General features: G+C 54.3%; 3 protein-coding genes across 7 annotated transcripts; 2 read left to right on the top strand and 1 right to left on the bottom strand.

Moving 5' to 3' along the window:
• Positions 1-2539, top strand: CHCHD2 (coiled-coil-helix-coiled-coil-helix domain containing 2). The gene is made up of 4 exons (XM_063342195.1): positions 1-170; positions 692-938; positions 1529-1691; positions 2217-2539. The coding sequence occupies exons 1-4, from the start codon at positions 121-123 to the stop codon at positions 2225-2227; spliced, it is 471 nt and encodes a 156-aa protein (XP_063198265.1). The 5' UTR covers positions 1-120; the 3' UTR covers positions 2228-2539.
• A 1256-nt stretch (positions 2540-3795) lies between these two features.
• On the top strand, positions 3796-14813 carry PHKG1 (phosphorylase kinase catalytic subunit gamma 1). 4 transcript variants are annotated; one of them, XR_010071961.1, is made up of 12 exons: positions 3797-4021; positions 6371-6504; positions 6781-6956; positions 7279-7333; positions 7914-7979; positions 8218-8381; positions 8998-9088; positions 10037-10190; positions 10279-10404; positions 11041-11331; positions 12804-13892; positions 14462-14813. XR_010071961.1 is itself a non-coding variant. In XM_063341227.1 (11 exons), exons 2-10 carry the CDS (start codon positions 6422-6424, stop codon positions 11290-11292), a joined length of 1167 nt encoding a protein of 388 aa, XP_063197297.1. In that variant the 5' UTR covers positions 3796-4021; positions 6363-6421; the 3' UTR covers positions 11293-11331; positions 12804-14813. The 4 variants fall into 4 exon arrangements, 3 of the variants coding, with proteins under 3 accessions (XP_063197297.1, XP_063197296.1, XP_063197298.1); XM_063341227.1 differs by having other exon boundaries at positions 3796-4021; positions 6363-6504; positions 12804-14813; XM_063341226.1 differs by having other exon boundaries at positions 12804-14813.
• SUMF2 (sulfatase modifying factor 2) lies at positions 12129-20111 on the bottom strand. Of its 2 annotated transcripts, none has more exons than XM_063341229.1 (9): positions 20016-20111; positions 18642-18798; positions 15580-15694; positions 14940-14984; positions 14588-14738; positions 14003-14058; positions 13475-13559; positions 12773-12938; positions 12129-12366 (listed from the first exon to the last, which is right to left on the bottom strand). In XM_063341229.1, exons 1-9 carry the CDS (start codon positions 20068-20070, stop codon positions 12261-12263), a joined length of 936 nt encoding a protein of 311 aa, XP_063197299.1. In that variant the 5' UTR covers positions 20071-20111; the 3' UTR covers positions 12129-12260. The 2 variants fall into 2 exon arrangements, with proteins under 2 accessions (XP_063197299.1, XP_063197300.1); XM_063341230.1 differs by having other exon boundaries at positions 12300-12436.
• Positions 20112-21638: the final 1527 nt, after the last annotated feature.

Genomic DNA, 21638 nt, shown 5'->3' on the forward strand with positions numbered 1-21638 from the left:
GTGACGCAGGCGCGCACGCGCGGCGTGTGTCGTGTGACCTTCAGCGGCGGCGGTCGGCGGCGGGCCGTGCTCCTTCGTCTACCCTCGTCTCTCCTCAGCGAACCCCGCCTCAGCCCCGCCATGCCCAGGGGTGGCCGGAGCCGCACGTCCCGCGTGGCGCCCCCCGCCAGGTGAGGGCTGCTGGGCCCCTTCCCTTCTCCTTTCCTTCCCCGCCCCTGTGTAGGCCGCAAAGGCCTTTCCGCCATTCCGGGTCTGGGTGACGCACCGGGGTGGGGGGTAACGGACACGGTGAGGGGTGGCCCGGCTGCTTTGAGCTCGGTGAGCGGAGCGGGGAGGGCGCTTGGCGGGGATAGAAGTGGATCTGCTCAGTGCTCGGTGCCTGAGCCCTATTTCATCAGCCCCTTTTTCAAGGGCCCTACTTCATCAGCCCCTTTCAGGTTATATCTCATTTCCCGCAAAGCAGCGCGGCCCTCTGGGGTGTGGGGGTGCGGTTGGCCTTTAAAACGCAACCAAAAAGAAGCCAGCTAGCCTGACCTTGTTGTGCATAAATCACTCACTAGAACGCTGAGTTCCAGCCATCAAGGGGCAGGGTGTAACAAGGACGAATTGCAAACGCGCCCGGCGACCAGGGGCCTCTGCCTGGTTTGAGTTTGGAGTGGTGATGTGAGGTTTCTCTTTTATGTCCTTGCAGTCGGGCACCACCAATGAGAGCTGCATCACCGGCGCCTGCTGCTCGGGCACCTGTCCCAGCAGCGACACCACCTTCTGCTGTGGCTGCTCCTGCACCGAAGCAGCCTGGGCTGATGGCACAGATGGCTACAACCGCTGCCGGAGTTGCTGTCGGCTCTGCTGTAGGCCATACTATAGGTCACGCGCTTACAGGAGGATTTAGTGGAGGAAGCAGCTCTGAAGCTGCAAGGCCTGATATTACTTATCAGGTAAGAGAAAATACAACTGGACACCAACTAATGAGGCGCAGTTAATGTGGCATGTCATGTAACTTGGGCTGATGTGATTGCTATAGACATAAAGACCACACAAATCATGGCTGGGAAAGCTGAGGTAACTTCAGTGACTCAGTCTCCACTGTAACAACCACAATCACCATGAGTGTCTAAAAGTAGTTCAAAGGGATGCACGAGTGCTTGTGGTAGGGTATTAGTGTTCTTTTATGCTGTAGTGCCCCTCTGATTCAGACAGGACTTCGTGTTCCAGGTCTGATGACAGTAAGATCTCTTGCAAGACCTTTTTGTGCTGCTCAGACATTAAGATAGTGTTGTTACCTTGCCCAGCTGGTATCCAGAGTTACCTAACTGTAACTTACAAAACTGTTGAGAATGTGTCACGCCACTGCTGGAAGCTATTTTGTACTTCAGCCCATTCTTTGTTTTCCATTTAAAAAGTAACACTAGCACAACATTTTGACTAAAACGCAGGGAAGGCATACACAGCAAGCAGTATGGGGGTGGTGGGGCTTCGTAGGCTGGAGCTGTCACACAGGTGCTTACGGAGGCGTCTGCCATTTCAGGAGCCCCAGGCAGCTCAGCCTGCCTACCAGCAGCAGCAGCAGTCGCAGTTTGCTCCTTGCCAGTATGAAATGAAACAATTCCTGGAGTGCGCGCAGAACCAGACTGACCTCAAGCTGTGCGAGGGCTTCAGTGAAGTACTGAAGCAGTGCAGGTTTGCTAATGGTAAGTAGACAGCGCTACCAGAGTGCTATTAAATGAGGTAATCGGTGAAATTATTGTGGTAATGTCTTTTTTTTCAATCCATCCAGTGAAGAACAGGGGTTGATACAGAGCACGTACACTAAAGTCAGTTAAAGCAAGTTGCTGTTCTTTTTATCTTCCTGGTTTGGTCCTGTATGTGTAGCTGGAGGTGCTAGGGTGGAGAGAGGATGAATTCCTGAAGCTTTTGTGCTGAAGCTAACTATTTAGGAGGGCGGTGGCAGTGTGCTTGGAGAATCAGTGTAGCATTGCTGGCCTGTACAAGCGCCTGTTTGGCACAACAGACAAACAGTCCTGAGCTGGGAGAAAAGAGACTGCTCAATGCGGGTATCGGGGTGCACGGCTGAAGTCTGCAGCTCAACACCTCCCAGCAAACAGATGAGGGGAGAGGGAACACCCTAACAACCTGCTTTATAGCAGGAAAGACCCCCTGCAGTTCAGGGACTCAAAACTTACTCTGATTAACTGTAATAATATCTTGCCTTGCAGGTTTAGCCTAAGCCTTCAGAACAAGGTTGCTGAAGACCATCTTACAGGAACTGACCTATGAATGGAAAAAAGCTTCAGTAATAAAGTCTAAAGCTGTCTGATACCTTGTTAGTCCATGTATTCACACTATGGTCCTCCTCATGGCTTGATTCCTGCTGTAGCCGCTACAGATGTGATACAATTTACAGCCGCAAATTAACTTAGCACAAAATGGAAGAATGAGCAATAAAGCAGAATGAACTAATTTGGGTTAACCGGTTTGCTGATTGTTGTGTTGAATGTAAGTGGTACGTGTATAAATAAACTTCTCTCTGTAGAAGTACTGTGCTTTAGTGGACTTTGGAGTTGAGTCTCGAGGGCGAGCAGGTCAGGACTGATTTTGGCAGGCGTCCGTGTGCCAGCAGCGGTGCCTGAGGGGCCGGAGCTGCAGGAGTTCAGGAACAGTAGCTCAGCAGTTGCCAGACATCTCCTGCTTGAGCATTTGAACCCCCCAGGCGACTTCTGATTAAAAACTTTTAGAAACAAGCTCTATATTCAGATTCAAGAGATTCTGAGAAATACCTTCCCTCTGCTCAGAGGGAGTCTCGGTGGTAGGCCGTTACCTGCGCGAGCCTGTGCGATATCGAGCAGCTCTGCACTTCTAAGACAGCACCGTTTTACATCGGACTCGCAGTTCCCAGTGACGCGAGCTGAGGCTGTGGGTTTTTTCTTCCTCCAGCTCGTAATGGGAGTTGTGGACTGAAATGAGAAGGTCTAGCCGACTGCGGGTGCTATGACCTTTTCCTCCTCGCACTCGGCTTAGTGACAAAGCAACTGCTGCCACACGAAGTAAAAAAAATAAATGAATACTTAAAGTATTTACTGGTGCAAACCCTCCTTTTTCCATCAGAGGGAGCAGCCAGCTCAGGCCCTGCAGAGTAAACACTTCAGGGGTGTCGTAAACCCTGCACTGACAGTACCGGGAAGGTGAACTGGGGGTGGGGGAGAGCGTGTCGGGGAATAACATTGCACCAAAAAGTGCAATTCCTGCTAAAAATACTTCCACAGCATGACCTGCCTTTTACACAGCTGGGTGTTCTGCCTGTTGCCAAGAGCCCCCATCTCTGATGTGGAAATGAAAAGATGAAATCGGTATTCAAAATGGGGAGGGGGGGCTACCTCAAAATAGGGGGACGAGGACAAAAACTGCCTTTTCCCGGTGACACGAGCGGTTTTGCTTCTGCGGATGGAGCCGGCGCCTCTGTTACCGGGCGTTTCACCCTCCTGGGGGGGAGAAAAATAGAAAAAAAAAAAGGCATTTTGGGCCACAAACGCCTGCGGCTGAGTTTGCAGCAGAGCGCCCTGAAATCTTCTGGGGAGATGCGGATTTTGGGAAAAGCACAACGGTTTTACAATTCGCAACGCTGGGACGGCAACAACCCCCCGGGCGACCTGGGCTAGCGGCGACCGGGCCAGCCGAGCCCTCCCGGCGGCTCGGACACCCCCCCGAACCGGCCTTTTATCCCCAGGGCCGAGCCCAGGGAAGGGTTAAGGCCGGCGGGGGAAGTCCCCGAACCTCCGCGCCTCTTCCGCGGCCCGCCGCGGGGGGTGCCCGGGCTCTCCCCCCGCTCCTCCGCCTCACGCCCCGCCGTGCCAAGCCGCCTTACCCTTTATTTTTGGCTCGGCGGAGCCGGGCGGCCCTGAGCCAGCAGCGGGACCGGCGGCAGCTCCCCCGCGTCGCCCGGCGGCGCCCAGGCCCCGCTCCCCGCCCGCCCGCCATCGCCCGCCCCGGGCCCGGGGAAGGGAGCCAGGCTGCCCGCAGCGAGGTGAGGCCGGCAGCCGGGGTCGGGAGGAAGGGTGCTTGAAGGGCGGGGAGGATTTCGAAGCCGGCGGGGTTGGTTTTAGCTCGATTTCGGGATTATTATTTTAAGCGTTCTCACCGGGAGCCGGCCGGGGCTCCGCGCCCGCCCCGGGAGGTGTCGGTGCAGGAGGTGGGGTGGGAACCGTGGCGGGGTGGGGGGAAAAGTGGCCTAAAAGCTGGCTTTACCTTGGGCTTTCTAGATTTATCTCAATAAATCTTTGCATGCTATCGAATATTTAGCGAGGGGAACATGCGAAACCCCCGTTTGCGCGCACACGCCGCGGGGGCGGGGGGGGGAACAGCCAACGCCGTTCGCAGTCCGGCACCTCTCCCTCGGGACAGACACCTTCCCCCCCCGACCCCCTTTTACCCACCCCGACCCCCTTTCCCCACCCGTTGCCCTCCCCCGGAGCTCCTACGGCGCTGATAATAAACCCGGCTTATCCCGTTGGTGCCCCGCACCAGCTGCTTCTGCGCCACCGGGATGTTTTAAACAAACTCCGGGGCTTTTTCCTCCTGGAAGCAGGTGGTAACGGACCTCCAGCCCTTCCCCACACCACCACCAACCCCCAGGACTTCTGATTTTTCAGCTTCCAAGAAATCCAAGCTGTTGTTTCTCCCACCCACCACCCCCAGAGGTGTTTTCTTTTCCTTACTCCCTGTTCCTGCCTCTCATTTGTGATTTCAGCCCAGACTTGCTTCGGCATTGCTCACAATATTTCCAATGGCTAAAATATTAGCAATTTTATCAAACTCATGGCTGTTTAGAAACGCTCCAACCCCCATCAGACATCCCTCCCAGCAGCTGACAGATACTTGAAACACCGCATCAGTCTTTATATCCGGGTCAGGACAGATAACGCATTGATAATAAGATTTAAACGTACTTAGAGACGCAAACCTGCCCGGCAGCGTCCTGCCGGAGTTATTGCCCCCTCGGAGAGAAGGGCGAAGGAAAACCTGCATTATGGAGGCTGTCTTGCCCACTTACTGTCCCTTCCCCAGCAACAAACTGTCACCCCAAAGTGACAGTTTGGCTGCCCAGGCTTATGAGAGCTGCTTTCCGCACTCGCTGCCGGGTCTCCGTCTATGTTTGCGGAGCAGTTGGACCTGGACAATTGGGATTTCAGCAACGCCAGGCGCAGGAACAAGCTGAGGACATTCAGTTCCCAGGGCTTAAAGGGAAACGCTGGTGAAAATTAGGGACCAGGACTACTGATTATTCCCCCCCCCTCCAATCAGAATATTGTCATACCGCTCCATCAATGGCAGCACATACCAAAAAAAACCCCCAAACAAAACTAAAAAATAAACGGGACAAAAGCTTTTCGGGAGTTTTGGAGGCAGCTTGGCAGCGCGCGGCCGAGGAATCTCGCTTGGCTGCTGTCCTCAGGCTGGCTCGGCCCCGGCTGACCCCACGGCGCTGGCTGTCCCTGGCCACCCAGTCCCCCACCTGCCCCGCCGAGCCCCCCACGCCGCTTCCCTGTCCCTCAGCACCCATTTTCCCTCCTAGGTCCTTTCCCCTTTACTTTAAACGCTATTTTTTCCACCTTGTTCTCAGCCAAACTATTCCGGGCAACTTTGTTATCTTCGAAATAATCAGGGAAAAAAAAAAAAAAAGGCAGGCAAGGCGGGTTTCAGCGCTTTGCAGGGGTCTTTAGGTGACGTCGGTGTGGGGTGACGTTTCTGGAGGCTGCTGCTGTTGGGGACCCTTGGACCCGCTGTGCCAGCACCCCCCTTGCTGCTGCGCGCCTTTGTGAGCTTAAGGTTCAGTTCAGCCACTGCCTCCCCACAGCGGGAGTCTTAAAAATGAATTAAATTGCTTTCCCGGGTGGGAGGGACCCGGAGGAGCGTGGCGTAGCCCTCAGCACGCGGTAGGAGCTGGAGGATGACGCCCTGTGAGCTGGGTGCGGATGCTCTGCAGGAAGGGCCGAGGTTTTGGGGTGCCACAGTGCTTCCCAACGCCTTTGGCCCCAGCCGGGCTCCTTCTGCCTCCGGGGACAGCCAGGCTGGGGGTGACTCAGTGGGACTTCTCCTGTTGTCCTCGACAGGATCTCCACAGGGTCCTGAGGGCAAAGCTTTGCTTTTCCAACCAGCAAAACGTCCCTTTTTGGTCTGTGGTCCAGGACCTTCCTCCTCATCGATTCATAGAACTGTCTAGGTTGGAAGGGACCTCCTCCTCTTCCACCTCCTCCCTTCTCCTCCAGCTCAATGTTTTCCCCTCCGGTGGGGATCGGGGATGGGGCAGGTCCCTGCTCCTGCCCTGGGTGCAGTGAGTGCCCATCCTGGCTCTTTTCTGCTTACAGCCCCTCAGCCCCTTTCCGCCGGCACAGGAGCCCCGAGTGCCACCAGGCAGGAGCCAGAGATGACCAAGGAAGACGACTTACCCGACTGGAACTCGTCCAAGGAGTTTTATGAAAAATATGAGCCGAAGGAAGTTTTGGGCAGGTAAAGCTTGTTCTTGGCAAGCTGCGATTTCACCTGCTCCAGTACCTGAGAGCAACAGCATCCCCTGGGAACCCGATAGGAACAGGGCCCGTAGCAGCACGGGGTTAAAAAGAGCATGAAGAAGCACTTCCCATCAGCTCAAAACCTTCTGTCCCACCAAGACAGAGCAAAACCCACTTGTAGATGAAAATACCAGCCAGCCGACGGCACGGCCGTGGAGTCAGGCTGGATGGGGAGGAGTGGAAACCCCCATCTGGTCTGTGTTGTCCCTGGCAGGGGGGTGAGCAGCGTCGTCCGTCGGTGCATTCACAAAGCCACCCGGCAGGAATATGCCGTGAAGATCATCGACATCACGGCGGGTAACATATCCCCCAAGGAGGTGCAGGAACTGCGAGAAGCCACCGCTAAAGAGATCGACATTCTCCGGAAAGTCTCGGGCCACCCCAACGTCAGTAAGTCAGGCTCGGAGCATCAGGGCGAGGCGGGGAGGGGGTGGTTCTGCCACATTTATTCTTCGAGGTGTCCCCAGAAAGGGTTTTTGGGGTGAAATCCCTGGAGAATCAGACCTCCGCTGGTCCTAACGCAACACAGGACGCCTGCCCAGAGCATCATTTGCGCTACCTCTGCGCGCACGCCAGCAGCGCCCACGCTGCCCAGGTCGTCTCCCTACCAAAACTCCGGCAAAGATCAACTCCTCGTTAATTCAATTAGATGAGCAATTACGGACAGGAACATGCTATATGCTGTGCTCACAGCCCCCCTCTTTTATTGCAGTCCAGCTGAAGGACAGCTATGAATCCAGCACCTTCTTCTTCTTGGTGTTTGACCTGTAAGTACCAGCTTGCCCGGCACCGTCTCCCCAAGCCCATTCCCGCTCTGCAGATGGCCACCAGCCCACGCTCGCCCCAGCTTTTTATGGCCCAGACAAGGCAAAGCAGGGGTGGGGGGGACACGACACACACAACCAGCTCTTGCTTAAGGTAGAAATGAGCCGGCAGCGTTTCCCCTCCGTCAGCGGCTCCGCGCTGCTCAGGTTTCCCCGTAACCTTTGGTGGGAGCCGTCACACGTCCCTGCGGGTTATTTATATGCCCAGCGGGACCAGGGCGCGCGTGACGCCGCCACCCCTGACGCCGGGGCAGCGCAATGGACGTCAGCGGAGGGGGATGGTGCCGGGAGAGCCCCCTCCCTGTCCCATCCAAAACCCACCCTCTCCGGGGACTGCCTTTCCTCCTCTTGCCTGATGTTTTGCAGCAACACGGAGACATTTTTACTCCTTGTAATGAACAAGTTGGCTTGTCGTTTTGTGCAGTGGGTGCCCTGGGGCTGTCAAGGGGCAGCGATCCTCCCCAGGGGCTCGGGGACAGTTTGCCACCCATTTCCCTGCCTCCACTTTCCCTCCCGCACGCAGGATGAAGAGAGGGGAGCTCTTCGACTACCTCACCGAGAAAGTCACCTTGAGCGAGAAGGAAACCAGGTAAGGCCTGATGCAGATGGCCGAGAATCACGTTGCGAAAGTAGAGCCGGGGGTTCGAAGGGTGACCTTGCAGCCGGCATGGCACCCACGGGCAAAGCAGCACCCCGGGCTCTGCCCTGCGCTCAGAGACGGGGGCTGAGCTGCACCGTCCCTTTCCCTGTCCCCATCCCATCCCATCCCCGGGAGCGCGGTGCCGGTGGGCGTTCGGGCTAGGAGAAGTGCTGTCACCCATCCCCAGGAAAATCATGCGCGCGCTGCTGGAAGTGATCCAGTACCTCCACTCCATCAACATCGTCCACCGGGACCTGAAGCCGGAGAACATCCTCCTGGACGACGACATGAACATTAAGCTGACGGACTTCGGCTTCTCCTGCCAGCTGCGCGAGAACGAGAAGCTCAAAGGTAGGAGGACGGCGAGGCGGGGGTGATGCTGGGCTGGCCCGGGTCCACCCCATTGCTGCAGTGCCCACGGGGAGTCGGCGGAGTCTTTCCAGCCCCACCGTCTCCTTGGGGCCGGTCTTGCTGCCGCGGGTGCAAATTGGTGCCCGTTGGCTTGGGGTGTCCTCCTGCTCACGCACAAGCCCGGCTCTGCCTGCGGCACAGCCTCCGCACCGCACTCCTCGCCACGAAGAAGTTGCTGCCCATTAGGAAAACCATCCTGTTCCTTCCCCTTGTTTCCCCTCCAGCTGAGCCCCGTTACCCCATCCATTTGCTGCCCAACGTTAAGGTTTTTTCCCCCACTCCCGCTCCCTCCTTGGAGCCACATAACAAACAACAGGCGTCCCCCTCCCACCAGCATCCCCATCACTCTCTTCACTCACATTTTAGCCATTATAATCCACCAAGAGAAGTCACCAGCGAGACGCACGCAAGCTGCAGTTACTCCCTTGCGAGCGCCATCCCTGCAAAGATCCCGCCTGGGATCCCGACCCCCTCCTCGACTGCTGCGGGGGGGTGTGTGGGGATGGCACAAACCCTCCCGGCGGGCTCAGGGGGATGCTCTGCCCCATCTTCGCAGAGATCTGCGGCACGCCTGGCTACCTGGCCCCCGAGATCCTGCAGTGCTCCATGGACGACGAGCACCAGGGCTACGGGAAGGAGGTCGACATGTGAGTGAGCCGTTTGCCCTCCCGCCTCGCCCCTCGGGCTGCTCCCAAAACGCGCCTGGTTTGAGGCACGGCGGGAGTTGTGCAGATGGGGACCCGTTCGAGTGTTTGGAAGGAATTAAGCGATGCCCAGAAAAACACCCCCGGGGGGGCCAGGCGGGGCTGTCCTGGCGGGCTGGGGGCTCTGGCGCAGAGCTGGGGGAGCAGCAGCCTGGGGACGAGCCCGTCTCCCCGCTTTGGCCCATTGGGGAAGAGGGAAAGCAACGCTTTCTGCTCATAAAAATCAACTCGGGCTGGGCTCCAAGACACAGGGCTTTTTAAACACACCCCGTCGCAAGACATGAACCCGAGGCAGCCCCTGAGAGAGCAACCAGCTCGGGGAAGCCCATCAGAGCCCTGCAGGGACTCCGCCACCATCTCTGGTGGCTTCAGGCGCGGACCTGCAGCAGTCGGAGATTTAACCAACCACTCGAAACACACTGGGACATTTCAGCCCCTTTTCGGTTTTAATGCCTCCGTTAACTCCCACGCCAGGACACCGCACACCGCAGCCTGCCCTGAGACAGCCCCAGAGCATCCAGCCTCACTGGTCCCACCACCTCCCACATCCTCTCCCTCCCCTAGAAAGCCCAAGAAAAACTAGGAAAGGCAAATACCTCCGACGCACAGCCTCCTCCCGCAGCATCCAGGAGAGCAGCCCCACATCAGCTCAACTCAAAAACCCCAAGCAGTCCCTGCTCCTTATTAGCCATCAGCGCTAACGAGCCCCAGCAGCGAGCTCAGCCTCCCCCATCAGACACCACGCAGGGCAGCGTCCTCCTGGTTTTCCAGGGTGGCAAAGCCCGGCATGTCCCAGCTGGGGGGATGCACCGAGCCACCCTTGGGGCACAGACCCGTCCGGGTGCCCCCCGTGCCGCTCGGGGCTGGAGGGTCCCTCTGGGCTGCCCGCAGGTGGAGCACCGGGGTGATCATGTACACCTTGCTGGCCGGGTCACCTCCCTTCTGGCACCGCAAGCAGATGCTGATGCTGCGGATGATCATGAACGGGGACTACCAGTTCGGCTCCCCGGAGTGGGACGACCGCTCGGACACCGTCAAGGACCTGGTAGGCGTTTGGGGATGGGAAAACCTTATTGGGGGGGTGGATTTTAGACATCTGGGACACCCCGACTCGAGCCAGTGCCCTCGTGCAGATCTCCCGGTTCCTGGTGGTGGACCCACGGCAGCGGTACACGGCCTGCGAGGCGCTGGCCCACCCCTTCTTCCAGCAGTACGATGTGGAGGAGGTCCGGCACTTCAGCCCCTTCCGGAAATTTAAGGTGAGGTTGGGTTTGGGGGTGTCTCAGCGCCCTGAGCCCGGGAGCTGCAGGAGCCGGGCGGTGGGATGCGTTTCCCAGCTGAGCTGGGAGAAACTGGGAGTTCAAGGCGGCTGATGGACCTGGGCTTTGGCAGGATGTGGCAGCCTGGGTGGAAATCCTTCTCCAAGCACCCTTGTGCTTAATTTCTGGTACTTCTTAGGGGCTTTTTCATAGAAAAGGATTAAATAAGAAAAGGGAAAAGCCTGCCTCCTCCTTCTCATAAGGAAAAAAAAAATACCGAAAAAGATCACTTCTAAGGGGAAATTGATAAGCCTGACATCCTGTGGGTGCATCAAATGATGCAAAAGTTGATAACACAGAGGAATCTTTTCCCTTCCCTTCCCTATAGCCAGCCATTGTAGCAGCTCAGAGGTACCAGTGTGGCATTAAGTGACACATTTAGGACTGACCCGCAGTTTTGATGTTAAGGGCCCACTTGGAAAAAGCCCGTAACGCTCACACGGGACTAAACCCCTGTGCCAGGAGCTGGGCTCCCTCCCGACTCCTCCACACCGATAACAGCCACGTGGGATGCGCTGGGGCCGGTCTGGTGCCGTTATAGGATGAATTCCAGCCTGTCCCCTCCCCGTGCCGCAGGTGATCTGTCTGACCGTCCTGGCGTCCGTCCGTATTTACTACCAGTACCGGCTGGTCAAGTCGGTCACCAGGGAGCTGGTGGTGCGGGACCCGTACGCCCTGAAGCCCGTCCGCAAGCTGATCGACGCCTGCGCCTTCAGGACCTACCGGCACTGGGTGAAGAAGGGGGAGGCGCAGAACAGAGCCGCCCTCTTCGAGAACACCTGCAAGGCCATTTTGCTGACCCTGGCAGCCGAGGAAGGGCTGTTTTGATCGCCGCTGCGTAAGCCGATGAGTTTACTCAGAGTTAAGGCAAGTAAAATCTTTGAAAACCTACTAGTGGTTTTGGGTTGTTTTTGCGTTTTCTTAGAGATACGGCTAGCCTCGGGTCAGGTGCAAATAAGCCCACAGATGGCTGCGATCTGTGCCCGGGGTACGGCCCGCTGTAAGGGGTGGGTTTGGAGAAGCTGCATCCAACAGAGCTGTAACCGGCTGCAGCTGCCGCTGCGCTCGGAGCAGCGGAGCCGCTTGGGGCAGGCTCAGCGCAGCCCCGGGGCGGGACGCGTTTGGGGCAGCCGCAGGTAGAGAAGGGCTGAGCGGTGCCCGGAGGGGCGTCCTCGCCCACCCCTGTGCTCGGGGCTTTGGTGACAGAGGTTGTGCACAGCCGGTTTGTAGCCCTTATGCTGGCTGGAACACCTGGGAGAGGCGGGTCGCTGGTTTGCCTCACCCGCGCGCTCAGAAACCAGCGCATCTGGTTTTGCCACTGTTCAAGGGTCAATAAAGGCGCCTTGTTTCGCTTCCGGGAAGGCTCGGATGCAGGTACGACGCTGGGACTTCCCGAGGAGATGGGGACTGATGTATGAGTCCCCCTTCCAGGGCTGTGTCCCCATTGCTCCCACCCAGCAGCTGCCCCTCAGGGCAGCCCCACGCTGGCTGTCACGGGGGGGCCGTGGCTGTTCGGTCGCTCTGGCTGGGGGTCGGAGCAGCTCCGTCCCGGTCCCACACGCACGCACCCCTCTGCTGATTTAGAACGGACACCAAAAGGAGAGCTGTAATATCTACTGCACCAAGAGGACATTAAAGACAAACCACCCTGGCTGACACCCCAGTGCAGAAAGGAGTTTTAGCTAAAAGTATTTATTTTCAATTTTAAAAACTGTCTGGGTTTAATGGAAGTGACCACTGGGGGTTACGGTTCGTCTCCACAGGAGAAAATGCCTTCAGGTCTTCCCGAGTGACCTTCAGAGCTCGGGTTTGGTCCGGCTTTTCTCGGCCGTGACGGGCGGGACGTCAGCAGCGCAGCGGAAGCTGAGGTTGTCGGAGGCTGAGTCCGGCGTGTTCCCCATTCTCACGGGGAAAAGAGACCCAAAGTTAGGGATCCTGCCTAGTCAATGCTTACATCCTTCAATGCGACCCTCTGTAACAGACCAGAAACGTCTCCCACGTCCCTTGAACTTCAAGAAAAGTATTTTATTCTAAATACTTGGTGGAAAATACACATGGCAGCGGGGTTGGAATTAGATGATCTTTAAGGTCGCTTCCAACCCAAACCATTCTATAACTTGAAAAGCAATTAGGAATGTTATCTATAGCAGGAAAAAAATTAGCGGTCTTTTTAGCGTGTTTTTCTAATTGCTTCAAGAGAAATGAGAGTAGGAGCAAACAAACGTCTTTTAAAAAAAAAAACAAACCACAAAACCCTTCCAAATAAAACCAAGCCAGAAGAAAGCACCTGGGCATCGCCCAGACTTACCTGGTAGTGACACGAGCTTTGTGATTCGCAGACCCGTCTGCCGTGTCGATCCACGAGGCACCTCTCAGGACCTGCATCTTCTGAGCACGCTGCCTCGCCGAGAGCCCCGCAGCGCGGTACTCGGTCGCCGTCCACTCCCAGGTGTTCCCCAGCAGGTCGTACAGCCCTGAGACACCGACGGGTTCACATCAGGATTACAACAGCACATTTTTAAGGGCTGCAAAAGCATTTTGGTTTACGGGAGGGGGCGGGCAACATTCAAAGCATCACTGCAAGAGCGTGGTTTAATGGTGAGACTGGGAAGCAGGAGCTCTTTGCTGGATTTCAAACTGGCCCCAGTTTAGAACTGGACCTTTCAGGTGTCTCATCGTTTCCCGTCTGCATGAGGGCATGGCATCCGCCGCCCTCAAAACAACGTGCTCAGGATTTTCAGGTAAATCACACTGAAGTGCAAAATAAGCGATTTCTAATTAGAAGCAGGGGCTGGTTTGGGACGTTGAAGTGCACCGGGTGCACGTCAGGCAACGTCAGCAACAACCACCAGCGCTCCTGCTGGGCTTGGTTATTCCACCAAGATGCTGATGTGATCCCACATCGTATCTGAAACTCCTCTACAACTACAGGATTTTATAATCAGTGTTCATTTAGGAAGCAGACACCATGCCTAAAACTGGGGGGGGATATCTGGGATCTGGGCCGTACCGTAGTTGTTCTGAGGAGGGAACGCTGCCACCGGAGAGACGCCGTGATAACCGTCTTCAGCCGTGTCGGCCCTCGGGAACTTGCCCTGCAGGAAGAAAGATCACTCCGAGCACAGAGCCGCCGCCGAGGCCACACGCAGTCCTGCTCTGCACAGGACCGCCCTACACTTAAATAATGGAAACAACTCTCTGTTGTAAATTAACTCTACGCAGCGTTTCTGGCCGAGAGAGGAGATCAACCATCTAAAGTCCTCCCAAGACAACCTCCTTTTCAAACAAATTTATGTATGAATTCTTGGTTATGTAGGAATTTCTGGAAGCACTGAAATCCCGGTTTCCCAGGGAAGCTGGGCTGAGTCTGCTCCCTCTAAAGCTGTTTTCGGGTAACTGACCAGGAGCCGGATTTTGGCACCCTGCAGGTAAGGCAGCATTGCTTCCCAGCACCACGCAGCCACCCACGCTCTGCGGTCAAGTTAAACACCACCCTCAGAGGAGCTCAGAGTAGACAGGATGATTTTTAGGATCTTACCTGCCACAGATTTGTGCGGTTCGGCTGAAACTTGTTTCCCCAGGGATACACCCTCTCTGCCAAGGAGGAAGAGACACCCGTTACCCCTGTGTCAATCCAGCCTCTGCATTTCCCTATTTTTAACCAGGCTTTTAGGACCGTCTTTTTCTGCCCAGCTCAGGACACTGAGGGGGGGTTACACGAACGGGGCTGGTCCGTCCAACCCCTACGGGCACTGCCAAGGAAGCGAGGAGAGACAGGAATCAGCCACAGCTTCCCATTTACAAACCATCGCTCCCGCCGGGGCATCCCACGCTCCCCCCAGTGATGCCAGCACCAATGTCGGGGGTCGCTCCTGGCCCCAAACCCATGACATGGTATTTTTATAGCTGGCAGAAGTGCTTTGTTTGGATACATCAAGACCATAGATAAGCCACTTTTTCTTGCTATTATTATTACTATTATTATTTCAACTCCCAGGCCAAAAGAGGTGGTTCAGCCCCAGATTAACCTCTGAAAACATCCCTGGATGGAGGTTTGGATCTGGTAGAACTACCACAACTCGACACTTCGGCTTGGAAGAAGGTGGGAGCTGGTGGTACGTACGCTCCAGTCCTCCCCTGGCAGCAAATTCCCACTCCTCCTCCGCCGGGAGCCTCTTCCCTTTCCAGGCACAGAACGCCCGCGCGTCGTTCCAGCTCACGTGCAGCACCGGGTAATCCAGCCTGTCCTTGATGCTGGAGCCAGGACCCGAGGGCTGGGAGGAATCGCATCAAACAGATTTTAATTGATTTTATAAACTTTCCAATTAAAAAGGGACTAAAGGACAGAACAGGGCAAGTGCAGCAACCAGAAATGTTATTTTTTCCCCCTATTTTCAGTGGATAAGGTTCAGCACACACTAACGCATACACGCTCCCAGCATGGAGGGGACTCACAGCACCTGATTTTTACCCACCTGTCGCCAAAAAGCCTTCTCGATGGGCAGCCACCAAGGGGCAGACTGGGAAAAGAAACGACACCAGATTAAAGCTGAACTGGCAACACGCCCCCGACACTGTCCTACAGCAGCGTGTGTAAAGCAGAGCAAGTGTTAGTCTGGAAATGGTTAAACGCTGCCGTTTGAGCTGGGTTATCACTGGCATTTTCACAGTGCTTTCCAAAGGAGTAGAGGCATTTGCTTTTAAAAATTAAAATAGATCAAGCAGCCCATGCTGTTCAGTTTTTCTATTTTAAGATTTAATTAGTAAACTACTTTGAAACGTGCTTTTCTCTCTCCCAGCGCACTGGAGCATCTCAGGAGCCCAGTCTGACAGCGTTTGGAGAGGACGTTAACAGAGGAGCGCCGTAAATCAACCCAGGCTCAACCCTACTGATAGTTTCAAAAGCAAAACAACCCAAGACTAAAGAAAAAAACACCGAGAAGGGCCAGGCTCTGCACTGAGAGCTAGCTGCTACTCAGCAGAAAAGCAATACTGGCAAGGGTCTCCCCTCCTGGGCTTTTTTTACTTAAAACAGAGAGGTCAGACAGGGATGTGATCAGAGATACCACCTCCACCATCTTCACTGAAATGCGCCCCCACAGGATTTAGATTTACCTCCAGTTTTTGGGTGACTTTTTTTTTCAGCTCTTCAGATACGAAATCCTCAAAGACAAAGCTCCAGCCAAACGCTTCCGCTTCTGTTTTGTATTTCTTTTCTCTAACAAACTCCCTGGCATAAATACAACACACTCAGGCGTCTGGGTAAGTTCCCCCGCCAAGCCGCACCGCCAAATACAGCCATCTGCACGTGCGCCAAGTTCAGAGCAAGGCAAAACGTGCAGGACCTACAGACACCCCATCCGCCGAGAGCCCCGGCTCCTTCCCGGCACAGCTCCGCTCGCTGGGATACGCATTTCACACATAAAACACTCCCGTTGGCATCTGCTCCCAGATCTGATCGTTTTTATGTTACTTATGCAGGGAAACTCACCCTGCACTCTGGGCTTCCAGAAAATATAACAATTGCATAGACCAAAAAAATCCCTTAAAAGCCACTAAAACTTATAGCTCCTGTTAGTTAAATCCCCCCCAAAATGCAAAAGTAAGTCACACGCCGCTGAACCGCCTCCCCCTGCTCCTGTCCCATTTGTTCTCCCATTGCCCCAGCTGCAGTAATTGCCGTTCCTGAGTGTCACTGGGCAGTTACTGGTGTGTGTTGGCTCTTTTTAAACAACGAGGGCTCAGCCGGGCAAATAACGGCATTTCCCGGAGCACGCACTGGTGCTCCGTGCAAGGGCTTCCATAAAAGAGCTGTAACGGTCTGGTGTTTCCAAATGGAAACGGAACCTGTAGGGACCTGGAATCTGAAGCAGTACGGCCCCCAGTGGTCAGGAAAAGACACAAACACACTAAGAGCAGGTTTACAAGGGGAAAAGGAAGAGGAGGGGAAGGGAGGGAAAAAGTGGGGGAAGGAGTGGGATGGGGTGGGGGGAAAGGGGGAAAGGAAAAGGGGGAAAGGAAAAGGGGGAAAGGAAAAGGGGGAAAGGAAAAGGGGGAAAGGAAAAGGGGGAAAGGAAAAGGGGGAAAGGAAAAGGGGGAAAGGAAAAGGGGGAAAGGAAAAGGGGGAAAGGAAAAGGGGGAAAGGAAAAGGGGGAAAGGAAAAGGGGGAAAGGAAAAGGGGGAAAGGAAAAGGGGGAAAGGAAAAGGGGGAAAGGAAAAGGGGGAAAGGAAAAGGGGGAAAGGAAAAGGGGGAAAGGAAAAGGGGGAAAGGAAAAGGGGGAAAGGAAAAGGGGGAAAGGAAAAGGGGGAAAGGAAAAGGGGGAAAGGAAAAGGGGGAAAGGAAAAGGGGGAAAGGAAAAGGGGGAAAGGAAAAGGGGGAAAGGAAAAGGGGGAAAGGAAAAGGGGGAAAGGAAAAGGGGGAAAGGAAAAGGGGGAAAGGAAAAGGGGGAAAGGAAAAGGGGGAAAGGAAAAGGGGGAAAGGAAAAGGGGGAAAGGAAAAGGGGGAAAGGAAAAGGGGGAAAGGAAAAGGGGGAAAGGAAAAGGGGGAAAGGAAAAGGGGGAAAGGAAAAGGGGGAAAGGAAAAGGGGGAAAGGAAAAGGGGGAAAGGAAAAGGGGGAAAGGAAAAGGGGGAAAGGAAAAGGGGGAAAGGAAAAGGGGGAAAGGAAAAGGGGGAAAGGAAAAGGGGGAAAGGAAAAGGGGGAAAGGAAAAGGGGGAAAGGAAAAGGGGGAAAGGAAAAGGGGGAAAGGAAAAGGGGGAAAGGAAAAGGGGGAAAGGAAAAGGGGGAAAGGAAAAGGGGGAAAGGAAAAGGGGGAAAGGAAAAGGGGGAAAGGAAAAGGGGGAAAGGAAAAGGGGGAAAGGAAAAGGGGGAAAGGAAAAGGGGGAAAGGAAAAGGGGGAAAGGAAAAGGGGGAAAGGAAAAGGGGGAAAGGAAAAGGGGGAAAGGAAAAGGGGGAAAGGAAAAGGGGGAAAGGAAAAGGGGGAAAGGAAAAGGGGGAAAGGAAAAGGGGGAAAGGAAAAGGGGGAAAGGAAAAGGGGGAAAGGAAAAGGGGGAAAGGAAAAGGGGGAAAGGAAAAGGGGGAAAGGAAAAGGGGGAAAGGAAAAGGGGGAAAGGAAAAGGGGGAAAGGAAAAGGGGGAAAGGAAAAGGGGGAAAGGAAAAGGGGGAAAGGAAAAGGGGGAAAGGAAAAGGGGGAAAGGAAAAGGGGGAAAGGAAAAGGGGGAAAGGAAAAGGGGGAAAGGAAAAGGGGGAAAGGAAAAGGGGGAAAGGAAAAGGGGAAAGGAAAAGGGGGAAAGGAAAAGGGGGAAAGGAAAAGGGGGAAAGGAAAAGGGGGAAAGGAAAAGGGGGAAAGGAAAAGGGGGAAAGGAAAAGGGGGAAAGGAAAAGGGGGAAAGGAAAAGGGGGAAAGGAAAAGGGGGAAAGGAAAAGGGGGAAAGGAAAAGGGGGAAAGGAAAAGGGGGAAAGGAAAAGGGGGAAAGGAAAAGGGGGAAAGGAAAAGGGGGAAAGGAAAAGGGGGAAAGGAAAAGGGGGAAGGAAAAGGGGGAAAGGAAAAGGGGGAAAGGAAAAGGGGGAAAGGAAAAGGGGGAAAGGAAAAGGGGGAAAGGAAAAGGGGGAAAGGAAAAGGGGGAAAGGAAAAGGGGGAAAGGAAAAGGGGGAAAGGAAAAGGGGGAAAGGAAAAGGGGGAAAGGAAAAGGGGGAAAGGAAAAGGGGGAAAGGAAAAGGGGGAAAGGAAAAGGGGGAAAGGAAAAGGGGGAAAGGAAAAGGGGGAAAGGAAAAGGGGGAAAGGAAAAGGGGGAAAGGAAAAGGGGGAAAGGAAAAGGGGGAAAGGAAAAGGGGGAAAGGAAAAGGGGGAAAGGAAAAGGGGGAAAGGAAAAGGGGGAAAGGAAAAGGGGGAAAGGAAAAGGGGGAAAGGAAAAGGGGGAAAGGAAAAGGGGGAAAGGAAAGGGAGGGAGAAGGGAGGAAAAAGGGGAAAAGGGGGGGAAAAAAGAAGCACATTTACAAGCCACACTGGTAAGATGCTTCAGCTCCCACCCATAGAGGTGATTTATTACAGACATATTTTTTTTGTCCCAAGGGAAGTGCCGGCAGCGCTGAGCACTGGGTTTCAGAGGCAGGAACCAGCCCCGGCACCAGCCGCCGCGTCCCCCTGCCCCGGGACCCAAACCCAAACCTCTGCTTTTACCTGAAATCCCCGTTGGTGACGGGATATTTGTCGATAGCGAACGGCTTCACCGTCACCTCCTTCACAGGCCCCTCGTCATTCCTCTTCTCCAGGGACCCGGATCCCATCCGAAACGTCCCCCCGGGCAGCTGCACCATGCTCTCATCCTTTCCGAACGCTGAAAGTGAAGAAAATCAGTACAAGAACTTCTTTTTTTTAAGTTAATTTTTAAACACGACCACACAGGACAGCGTGTATTATTTGCCAGAAAGTCACTTTCTTACTGGATGTCGGGGGCAATATAGTAAATGACTTTAATTAGCGTTTGTAGAGGCCTGCGTATATTTTGATAACAAGCTTAAAATACTTTAGAGTCGCGTTTTCAGTGTTTCCCTCGGGAAAGGGCAGCTCCAGGCTGGTGAAATCACCAAGGCAGCTCCTTTAAATTAACGGTTTGCTGCAATTAGAGGAAAGAGGAACCTATGAATCATAGAATGATAGAATGTGTTGGGTTAGAAGGGATCTTTAAAGGCCATCCAGTCCAACACCCCTGCAGTGAGTAGGGACATCTTTAACTTGATGAGGTTGCTCAGAGACGCATCGAGCCTGGCCTCGAATGCCTCTCTGGGCAACCTGGGCCAGTGTCTCACCACCCTCAGTGGACAGAACTTCTTCCTAATGTCTCATCTAAACCCACCCTGCTCTAGTTTAAACCATTGCCCCCCGTCCTATGGCTACATGCCCTTGCAAACAGCCCCTCCCCAGCTTTCCTGTAGTCCCTTCAGAGACTGGAAGGGGCTCTAAGGTCTCCCCGGAGCCTTCTCTTCTCCAGGCTGAACCCCCCCAGCTCTCTCAGCCTGTCCACACATCAGAGGGGCTCCAGCCCTCGGATCATCTTCGTGGCCTCCTCTGGCCCCGCTCCAACAGGTCCATGTCCTGCTTGTGCTGAGGGCTCCAGAGCTGGACACGGTACTCCAGGTGGGGTCTCAGGAGAGCGGAGCAGAGGGGGAGAATCCCCTCTCTGGACCTGCTGGCCACGCTGCTTTCGATGCAGCCCAGGGTGCGACTGGCCTTCGGGGCTGCGAGCGCCCATTGTTGGCTCACGTCCAGCTCTTCCTCCACCAGGACCCCCAAGTCCTTTTCCGCAGGGCTGCTCTATCACCTCACCCCCCGGCCTGTTTTGACAACGAGTGCTGTCCCGACCCCAGTGCAGGACCTTGCACTCGGCCTTGTTGAACGGTCCCACCTCTCCAGCTCCTCCAGGCCCCGCTGGGCCCGCCGACCGCGCCACTGCGCTTGGGGTCACGGAGGGGAAAATAAAGTGATTTTTACGGCTTCCCACCACCGAGCCAGGGCAGAAGGACTGGCAAAACCCCCAGCAGCCCGGGCACTCACCCGGCAGCGCCCAGCAGCCCAGCAGCAGGGCCAGCCCCGCCGCTCCGGGGGCCATTCCCGGCTTTCCGGCAGCGCCGGGAAGCGGGGCCGGGAGGGCGGGTCTGACCCGGAAGCGCTGCCGGAAGCGGGGAAGCGCTTCCGGGTCCTTCCCGCGCCGGGCACCGCACGTGGGTGCGCAATCGGGGCAGGTTTTCTTCTAAAACCGGGGATTTTTGTAAGAAAAGGGCTATTTTCATAACACGGCGATTACATATAAAGGTTGAAACGCCTCCTGCTGCCGGGGCCAGCAGCAAAACCACCGCCGCCCTCGAGGCATTTAAGTGTATCACGTGTAAAAAGCGTTTTTCTTTCTTTTTTCTTAAAAAAAGGTTGCTTTCATAGTCGTTGGGTTGTATTAAAATTGACATTAACTAGGAAAATGAAATGTAATGTAATCGAAGCAGCCAAGGGAACCCGCTGCCGCTAAAAGTCCGCTCTACAGCCCCAACCCTCTTTGATCGTTTATAGAGAAATTAACTAGATGTGATTCATCTCAGATTAAATTAAACTACCTACCAGACAACGCAGGTTTGTTGATAAGCAGGATACTCCTGTCAAGAGGGCGATGAACCGAAGGCCTGGTCAGCAAACTGAGAAAAGCACCTGGAACTGCCAAGATTAAGAGGAAAAGCAGATAAAAGGTAATTCCGGTTGCCACCACCGACCCAGACCATCCCACCTCCTCAGGAAGAGAGCAAGGGAAGAAGAAAACAAGAGCCTGCACCCAAATTCACATCAGAAGCGAAGAAATCTCAACCAAGCATTAAAGAGAATAACAACTAATATGTATTTACTCTTAGAATATGTAATAATCAGTGTATAAAAAGGGACATTTTTGGAACAAAGGTGTGCTACCGCTTTGGGACGAGCACGTTTTTGCGCATTAATGGAATGAACTTGGAAATGCCTCTGCTCTGTGTGTTACTGCCTCGCACAGCAGGTAAAGAAGCCAGATTTGGAACAAGAGCTCAGCCAGCCACCTGTCACTAACGATCTCTTGGTGAAATTAAACCCTCTCTCAATTTTTTTTCCCCTTATCTGGGAAATGGAGTCCAGAACCGTGATAGCACTGAAGATTTCTCCTCTTCAGTAAAGTCAGATTTACTCGTGCCTACATAAAGTGACAAGTATTTGTCTTCAATTAATTTATGGTATACATTGTGCATCGTAGCCTGAAATATCAAAGTACTGTATCGAGCTTATGAGAGAGACCTCTTTTCAGAATCTAATGATCTTTTGTTCTTAGGATTGTCTGTTAACGAAGCTGGATTAGGGAAAATCATTTCAGGCTGCAGGAGGCTGTTCCCCTCCCCTAAACCCAATCCCTCTTCATTGTAGGCTGGATCTAGAGACACAGTTCTGGGATATTGCTAATTGTCCATAAATAATGAAGCAGGAACAGCGCCAAAAATCTATCAGTGTCTTATAACATGGACAACACCATGCAACAGCTCTTTCAACACACTTCAAACCCTCCGGAGTACGTTAACTCACTCAGCTTTACCTGGAAGCAAGTACAAAACTATGAAGCGAGTGGTTTAATCCAGCTTTATGATGAATTAACAAATGCCTTTAGCAGTTATT

This window comes from Chroicocephalus ridibundus, chromosome 7 (assembly GCF_963924245.1).
Source record: "Chroicocephalus ridibundus chromosome 7, bChrRid1.1, whole genome shotgun sequence".
Taxonomy (NCBI): Eukaryota; Metazoa; Chordata; class Aves; order Charadriiformes; family Laridae; genus Chroicocephalus; species Chroicocephalus ridibundus.